Source organism: Alligator mississippiensis, chromosome 4, assembly GCF_030867095.1.
Source record: "Alligator mississippiensis isolate rAllMis1 chromosome 4, rAllMis1, whole genome shotgun sequence".
NCBI lineage: Eukaryota > Metazoa > Chordata > Crocodylia > Alligatoridae > Alligator > Alligator mississippiensis.
The window spans coordinates 162,164,576-162,173,863 of record NC_081827.1 but is presented as its reverse complement, the minus strand read 5'-3'; the positions used below and the strand labels follow the sequence as shown (position 1 = coordinate 162,173,863).

Below are 9,288 nucleotides of genomic sequence, written 5' to 3'. Positions count from 1 at the left end.
TTTTTAGTTCCCAAAGCTGCGTTGCCCAAATTGAATGCATGCATGTGAGACAGGCTGGGTAATGTCCCTTGGGCTGCCCAGTGCCTTGCCCAAGAGGCAGAGTCAGTGTCTGAAGGATGACTCCTGCCCTGGCTCTGTTCTTTGCCCAGTGTTTGGCGGTAACTTGCCCTCCCCCACTCATCCCCCCACCTTGGCCCTCACCCCACACCTGCCCCAGCACCCTTCAACCCCAGTTACTTATGACCACGCCGTACACTTGTCCTTTTAGAAAAGAAACTTTATTAGTTGAGCTGCTCACCAGGATGCAGTCATAGAAAACGAATAAAGCTTTATCTAAGCTCCCATCACCCCACAGCTACATGTCACACCCTGGCATGGGAGGGGGCCTTGGACACGATCTCTGCCCCCCTCCATAGACAAACATCGCTCCATCCCCCAGTGGGGGGTCAGCAATGCCAAGTGTGGTACCAAACCCAGATGTCCTTCAACCTCCTGAGGCTAATGCCTGCCCATGCCCTGGATGTCAGGTACTCTAGGCTACAGCTTCTGTGTAAGAAAAAATAGATATGTAAAAAACAATAGATGGGCCCTTAGAAATGGAGAACGCCTATGGACAACCACCTCGTCCCAGATACTCCTCCACCAGCCCTGGGCCTGCAGGGCTCTTCCCCTGCAGAGTGGTCTGGAAGCAGGAGTTCGTGCTACAGCCAGTTTCAAGATCCCCACCCTTGCTAGAGGGATTCCCCTGGGCAGTAGGGCCAGGCTCTGGGCTGGGGGGCTGCTACAATCCAGTACATGTCTGCTGCTGGCAGGCCCAGGGCTGGGGGAGTCTAATGGGACTGAGACATGTAGTTCTGGCAGCAAGCAGAGGACTGATCGAAACCTGGGGTAGGCTGGGCTCCCCCTTGCCCACCCCAGGCTCCTTTGGGACTGCTTGGAGTTCAATATCCCACCACAGCGGTTGGAGCTGATGGGGCTGGCAGGGCGGGTAGATTGGAGCTGCCTTCTTGGTCTGTGCTCCCATCCTGGGGCCCAGGAAGCCTGGAAATGGCAAAAGCCCATCCAGCTTTGTCTTTTCCTGCCCCACCCTGGTGTCAGCGTGGCACTCCAGGAACATCTTCTCAGTGCTTGAAGAGAACCCAACAGAGAAAAAAAGGAACCTGGGATGGAGCCCAGATGCCACCTGGCAAAGCCACCCTTGACATGGGCTCCAGCTGAGGGGTTGGAGCAGGCCCCAAGCCCTGAGCCCCACAGGCAGCAGGGAGAATCCCGGGCTGCAGACAGGACAGGCGTGCAATGAGCAATAAAAAGCAAATGCTCGTAATAAAGAAGCAAGATTATATATTTTAGCTGCGTTCGCAATAACAGACCCCTCTGCTTTCCTATGGGGAACTGGGCACTAAGGAAGGCATCCATGCCAAGCAGGTACAGACCAAAGGGAGGGACAGGCCAGACCTCTCCTGCAGCTTTGCCCTGCTCTGGGGAGCCACGAGGGACTCCTGGGATTACCAGCTCCGAGCTCCCCCTCGGCCAGGAACCACAGGCCACCCAGCTTTCCAGGAGAAGTGCTGTGTCCACATATACACAGTCCCTCCTGCCTTCCTTTCCTGTGTGATGGCTAAAGGGGCCCAGCAAGCCATTGCAATACCTGTGTACACAAAATTCAGAGCACCAAGCCCCAGGGGCAAGCCGGAGCCTGCACACTAGCTTACAGCTGCCTCGGTACAGAACTTATGTGGCAATGAAAGCACATCTGGCAGAAAGTGGGGATGCGGGTGGTGGGAAATGCACAGGGCCTGACCCTGAGTTCTGCTGAGACTTCCAAAGGTGAGACAGGTGCTCAGCACTGCTCAGGATCAGGCCCACAGACCGGTGTCAAAAGCGCTCTCTGCCTGACCATGAGTCCTTCTCACTCTGTCTTCTTCCCATGGCATCAGCACATCTGCTAGCCCTTCTGGAAGTGAGTAGCTTCTAGGGCTGGACCCTCCAGCCCCCCTGCTTGCACCTTCACTTTCCCCCTTGGCCAGTGAGCATGTCTCTCACTGGCTGCTGAAGCCACGGCTGCCACGAGGCGTAGGGAGCCGAGACTGGGCACCCTCAGCCCTACTCAGCTCCCTGCACTTGTCAGGATTCCTCAAGGGTCTCCCCTTGCTGTGCCTCCAGCAGGCAGGCTTTTAACCCCTTCAGGACCACAGACACTGTAGGCACAGGAATGTAACAGCCTATACTGAGCCTCCTACTCCATTGATGCCATCCCAGGAAGCTCAGTGGAGTGGCATCAGTGTAGAAGGTGGCAGCAGCAGGCCCTGGGTGTGTAGGATGCCAGGACTGGGATGGGCACAGGCACCACAGTTCCCACAGTAGCTGGGTGCTGTGTAACAACAGCGACCTTCATATTGGTACACAAACTGCTCAAGTCCTCCAGGGTCACAGCAGTGGGGGAAGACCCCACCCCAGCACCATGCGACACTGTGCAGCTTCACACATTCTCTGCCCACCAGCAGAATTTGCTGAAATCTTCCCTTGCCACAGAGATCCATCAGGCACTGAAGATCTGTGACCGAATGGCCATGGGGGATAGCTCTTGGGGAGGGATGGGGCTGTTGCCCACCAGCTCTGATCCCGGGTTCTCTCCTCCTTCTGCCTTGGTGGGAAATAACTGCATGGACTCCATGGTCTCTGGCACTGGGCAGGTTGCTGAGCAGGAAGCATTCTTGACACCAAGTCTTTCACCTTGCTGTGAAAGAGTGTTTCCTAGGTGTACAACAGTTATCTTGGTTTTAGCACAGTCCTGCTTGGCTGCATGCTTGTCACTTTGGGCCTGGCAGCTTGCAAACTCTGACACAGCCTGAAGCAGGAATGGTCTCCAAGGGTTGGTTTAATGGTGTAAGAAAAAAGAAAAAGTCCTGTGTTCCTACCTCCTCTATGTGCTAAAACTAAAATATAAAAGACACCTTGTCCTCCAGGGTGGGGGAGTGGCTTTGGCTTTCCAGAGTAATAAGGATGCATCGTGTATACGGTCCCTGGGGCTCCCAGGACAAAGAGAGATCTTGCAGTGTGAAAGGTTACGTGTTCAGCCATCCGTTCAGAAACCCTCCCGCGCCTCTGCCTCTTTACTCACTGTCGCTCTTGTCCACCAACACAGCGTCTGACTCCTCTGTGATCTCCAGCAGCGTGTGCATCTCAGGGCTCTCCTCTCTCATCAGATCTGTGTCTGCCTCTTCCCCTCCCACTTCCACCATCTCTGTGGCTTTCACTTCCACTGCACCCTCTCTGATCTTCTTGACATGGAAAGTGAAAGGTGGCACCTTGTAGACAGCTGTCTTGGACCTGGCATAAATGGTGTGGTCAGGGGTGAAAGACTTTTTCAGTTTGTCCCGAGAGGTCTTCATCTTCTCCCTTCTTTCATTGGTCACGATCTTGGTGCCTAGCTTGTTCATTCTCTTCTCCAGGTTGTGCCGGGTCTTCTCCAGGTTATGCTTGGTTTTCTCTAGGTTTTCCTTGGTCTTTATCTTTGTCTTCTCCATCTTCTCCTTGGAGAAAGCTTTCTTGAAGTCATCCACCCTCTTCATGCCGCTTCTCTTGATGCGCTCTGCCCGGGATTCCTCAATGATTTCCTCAATCTCCACCTCCTCATCTGAGGAAAGCTGGATGCGGTCCTCATCAGCGTGGTCCTCACCCAGGGGCTCCTCCTCACCCTCCCCTTCCTTCTCTTGCTTCTCAGTCTCCTTCAAAGACTTGCTGATGCTCACCTTGGATGGGAGCTTCACTTCATCCTGCAAGACACAAAATGGAATCCGTGAGAAACCCATGTGGCAGCTGCTCCTACCCTCAGTCTGAGCAACTACTGAACCTGCTGCCCAGCTACCTGCCCTTACTGGAACAGAGGAATAATGGGGGTTAAGGTTTATGAATAATCTGACCCCTGGGACCAAATTCAGCCTTTGGCAGCTGCTATCAGGCCTGGACTCATCCCTCTCTTTTCAAAATACCTGGTAAATGACTCCTATGAGGGCTCAGATCTCCTGCAAAACAGCTCAGGGCTCGGTAAATTTAAGCACAGTTATATCTGCTCTGCCACACAAGGCTAGGTTAGAAACCCATCAGTGCTTTAGCCACAGAAGAGACCTGAAGACACTGGAACTGGGGCTTTGCCCATGGCCCTCTTCCCAACCCTCCTTCCCTCCTCTGTCCCCATCCCCAGAGCTGCTAGCAGCAGTGCCAGGCATCTGCATCAGACTCGAATATCCTAGTTTGTTCATAGCGCTACAAGGACAGTTCAGCTATGAGATTTGTTTCTATCCCATGACCAAAGATGCAGTCCCCACCTTCTCATCCACATCTAGCCCCGCTGACTCCAGGAGAGATAATCTCCATTTATACCAGCCTCAGAGAAGAATGCAGGGGTTTGCATATGTCTGCCAACAGTAGCACATAAGGCATAGCGTCCCTTTAAATACTTCCTGAGCCTGGTGGCATCTGCTGTAGTCCATGTTTCAGGATCTCCCCAGAGCAGCAGCCTGAATACAAATGGGCTTTGCATATTTCTATATACTAAGGTTATCTGCACCTGGCTTTGTCCAGGTACTTATTTGCAAAAGACACAACATGCATTCCCATGGTCAAGATTTGCCTTCACTCAAACCAGCATCTGATCTCTGAAGTGCAGGCAGCAAAGGCAGCTTGGCCCAGAAAGCAGAGCTTAATAAATCACATTGCAAACAAACCCAGGCAGCATCAGGTCTGCAGAGAAGCACAGCTGACCTCTCTGTTCTTACAGCTCCAGCTGCCTGGGCTTCCAACCTGCCCTCCAGAGTGAGAGGGGCTGGGAAGGAGGTGAAATGGGACTGACAACCCTGAGTGCGCAGGGAGCACCTCATTGCTCCATCTCAGCCCTTCCCTGTGGTGGGACGCAGATATCCCAGCACTGGTCAGACACCCCCAGTCCTCTTGTATGACTGGGAAATTACCTCCCAAGCAGCGAAGTAGCATCACTGTCTCATGAGGCTCAGGCTGGTGTCTGTGCAGACCCTAGCGTGATGCTGGAAGATGCAAGCTCTAGATCCTCTATAGGAGGAGGCACAGAACTCCACTTGCAAGGGGAGGTATCCATGTGAGGTATCATCTCTTGGAGTTCCCATAGTTCATGCACAGTGACTCATCGTCTCCAGCCAATTCCTTAACCCCCTCAGGATTGCAGGAATTTGGGTCCTCAGAAATCATCTGTGATCCTGTCAAGGACACCTGCTGGCTTTCCCCTGGGGGCTAAGTCTCTGCTTACAGCATGGAAAATTCCCATGTAGGGGCCTCTTGCCAGGTCCAGGTGGACTGAGGATAGACGGGATCTTAAATCCCAAAGCTTATGTTTCTGGGTTTTTGGTGTAGCCATGTTGCAAGGTTCTTTGGGTAGATGTGATATCTTTTATTAGACGGAGTAGTTGGAAAGAAGTTCTTTGCAAGCTTTTGTGCACAATCACCCTCCTTCAGGAATAGGGAGTCTCTGCTGTTCTGAGACTCCAGGGAATGAAAGAAGCTACAAGTGAGAATGTAAATAGGTGGAAATTAGGAAAACAAAAGGCAGAGAAGGGAAGGGAGGGGGAAAAGGGGAGGGGGGGCAGCAAAGGTAAGTAAGGGAGACTCTACTGTAGTAGTTTTCCAAGATAGAAAAAAGGCTGTCTGTGAAAAAGTAAATAGCAGAAAACTAGGAAGACAAAGGGTAGAAAAGGAGGGAAGGAAAGGAGGTAGGGAGGGGAAAGAAAAGTGTGAAAGGTCAGGTCTGGCAGGTTCCTGGTGATTCAGATGTCAGGCAGGTTATAATGTGTCATAAATCCAGTGTCTGTATTGAGTCCATGATTTTTTGTATCCAGATTTATGAAGTGAAGTTTGTAGGCTCCTCTATGAGAGATGTGTTGTAAGTTCCCTTTGAGGATTAGAACTGAGAGGTCGGAGAGGGAGCGATTGTCCTGTGAGAAGTGTGCACCCACAGGTAGTTGGGTCTTCTTGTCCTTGACAGATTTTCAGTGTGCGTTCATTCTGGTGCGCAGTTGTTGTTTGTTTTCTCCGACATATTTTCCATCAGGGCATTTGGTGCACTGGATGAGTGCACTTTTCCCCAACTACTCAGTTGGTCTAATAAAAGACAGCATATCTACCCAAAGAACCTTGAAAGCTTATGTTTAGCCCTGTTCTAACAACACAGATCCAGATGCCCACCCTCTGGATTTCCCTTTATCTGCCAGGCAGAAATGATCTGCCCTCAGCTTCAAAAAGCTCCCAGCACTGAAAACCAGGCAGAGACCTCTGTCTTGGAAGGGCTTGTTCTCAGTTCTGCAGAAAAAGAGAGGGATCACGAGTGCCCCCTGGTGCACAATGAGGGGCATCCCAAGAGCACAACGCCGGTGGAGAGGAAGTAGCTGCTCCTTTGCACCAGCCATTGCACTTCTCCCCCTTTCCTACCTGCCTGTGCCCTATCAAATGCCTTGTCATCAAGAGCAAAGCTCAGTAAGAGTAAATGCCCTGTCACTGAGAGCAAAACTCCATTCCCAAGAAATTATAGTTGATTTGTAAGGGCCATGCTCTTGCCTTCTATTCGTGGCTCTAGGATGGGAGCAGGGAATAGTGTTTGATCAGGACCTGAGCTCCTTATTCCCGGATGTGTACCCCTAGCTCCCTATGTGACTTCCGGGAGGTCCCTTCCCCTCTTGGTGCCTCGGTTTTTTTCTTGGAAAGGGGGTTGTGCTGAGCTGGTGCGGCAGCGACTTTCCTCTGGGGAGGCCAAACCCAACATCCCCTCACCTCGTGCCCTGCAAGAAATGCGCAGTCGCCCTGGCCATGAGCAAAAATCTCTCTGTAATCTTTATAACAGGCAGCAAGAGGCCAAGGAGGTGGGAAAGACTGAGGAATTTATAGCCTTCATAACAAATATTCTTGTTTCAGAATATGCCTAAAGACATGAAATCTCACAGCCTCCCCCAGAGCTTCCCAGACTGAGGAAAAGTATCCTGGCAACATGAAAGAAGAAACAAATATGTGGTGAAGCCCGTCAGCTTCACTGCCTCCCCCCCTTCTCTACTCCCCCCTTTGGCACAGAACTGGGAGGGATTCACTCAAGGTTACTCAGAAGACCCCAGGAGTCCTGGTGTCCAATCCTACCCAAAAGCACTGGTCGTCCCCACACCCTGACCTTTTACCCTGGGACTGCAGAAACAGCTCGGCTGGGGCCTCGGTTCATCCCCAAATCAGGGTAAAAAATAAACGTGGAGCATCCCGTTTTCAATCGCTAAATCAGCTAATTGAGGGATCATTTCAAACATCTTTGTTGTCCACTAAGTTCAACAAAGGCACAAAAATGGAGCTAGAAATACCCCATGGCTCAGCCAAGGAAGGCGGGATGCTCCGGATGCTGCAGGACTAGCAAGGGAGCCAACAGCAGATAGAAGAGCCGAGTTCCTGGGAGGTCCTCAGCCAGGAGGCCCCAACCAGAGTCCAAGATGGCTTTCTCCAGCGAGCATCTGAGTATGGGGCCCTGAAGAGTTTGAGACCAGTGGTATGATCTTTGAATGACAATGATTATGCTGCTTTCAGATGCCAGAGCGCCCCGATGTGGAGGACAAATTCTCTCCCTCGTAGTCCCCATAACCCATGCACTGTCTGGAGCACAGGGCTGTAGGAGCCTGGTGGGGGCCCAGGGCTGTTTCCCTTGCCCTCTCCTCTCCAGTCTGCCAAGGGCATTACCTCACTTTCACCATTTACACTGGAAAGTTTCCATCCTTCCTTTGTTTGCCAAATCAGCAAGAGTATCCCGTGGGCCTGAATGGCTCCCCCGTCTCCCACCCCTGGCCAGAGGTCTCTGTCAACATCTTTTTAGGCAATCAGAACTTTCCTGTTGTTATTCTCACAGCCAAACACAATTAGGTGCAGGAGCCCTCACTTCACAGTTTTCCCTCTTGTTCCATCTCACAACAGGCTATCAGGACAACTGGAAGGTCTCTGCACAACAGGCCAGCAGGGTTATTGCTAGGGTGAGGCCTGGGATGTTACAGTTGAGCTGAGAGAATAGGCTCCCGTCCTTTATTCTGTGGCGCTTTGCAAGTGCTTTCCCCCATGGGCCTAAGCCAACCCTGTCTGACCCTCACATGGTCAGGTACTGCTCTGCAATGAAAGTATAAAATGTTCCCAATCCAGAATTCTCTGCCTGCTTTGCTTTGCCAAGGGTATAAAGGGTAGTATGAGACACAGGGCTGGACAGGATCAAAACTAATAAACTCAACAGCAGGGTAGTACTTGTAAATACGGATTACAGGACAGAATACAAGGTCATTACCCCAAATGCAGAATACCCTGCTGTGGAGTTTTTTCATGAGCAGCACTGCACATGTAGACGCTGCCCAGGCTGGCTGGAGTATAATGGTGTTTCAGTGCGGGGGCTGCCTGCTAACTAGCTCCATGCTGAAGCACCTTCATGCCCCAGCTAGCCCCTCCACAGCACACTGAGTGCAGTCAGAGCAGCCCCAGGCTGGCAGGCTGACTCCCAGAGTCCCCTGCCAGCTGGGGCTCCTCCAACCGGGCTCCATGTGCTGCACATGAATAAACTCTGGAGCTGATTGTTCCAGAGTGAATTGCTCCAGACCATATGTTCAAATGGTGTGCCCAGCCGCAAAAACTCTGGAGCAGTCAGCACCAACATTTATTCATGTGCACTAACTGCACATGTAGATGTGCCCTGTGACTCCATTTTTCTACTGCAGCACTGCTAACTTTCATGGCTTTATCATGAGCTTCTGTATACTCAGTGCTGAAAGTCCCAGGTCTGGAAGGCATATGATTCCAGGAGAATCTCTGCTGTCATGTAATAGAAAAAGGAAGTTTTCAGTCCTCATGGTTGCAGAGAGGGACTGGGAATGGGAACTCAAAAGATTCAGAAACAAGAAGACACATTTAGAAAGAGAAGTTTATTTCTTTGTAAACCCCTGAGTTTTAAGCCAGTCTTGAGATTTTTCAAGGTAGTACCTAAGTCTGTTGTTTGAATGCTGAAGATGGCAATGGTGCAGATAGTACTGGCCTGCCCCCTAGAAGAGGAGGGAGGTTTTTGAAAGGTTTCTGTTTTGGTCCTAAGCCTTCTACTTACTACTTGTTGTACACTGGCACATTATGCCACATCCCCCAGGGCTGGGCAGGGGCCGGGATACACATCACGTTACTAACTGGGAAACCAGAACATGTTCAGCTGAGGAAAAATTAAATCACAAGAAAGGGGAGAAAAAGCTCAGGTCCCCCCCTTTTCTTCAT

General features: G+C 51.4%; 1 protein-coding gene across 1 annotated transcript in view; it reads right to left on the bottom strand.

Moving 5' to 3' along the window:
• Window positions 1–256: 256 nt before the first annotated feature.
• Window positions 257–9,288, bottom strand: part of CAVIN1 (caveolae associated protein 1) — a 38,652-nt gene continuing 29,620 nt past the window's right edge. The window contains exon 2 of the mRNA XM_014596276.3: window positions 257–3,776. Coding sequence (XP_014451762.1) covers window positions 3,114–3,776 — 663 coding nt within the window. The 3' untranslated portion in view covers window positions 257–3,113. The remainder of the gene's footprint in view (window positions 3,777–9,288) is intronic.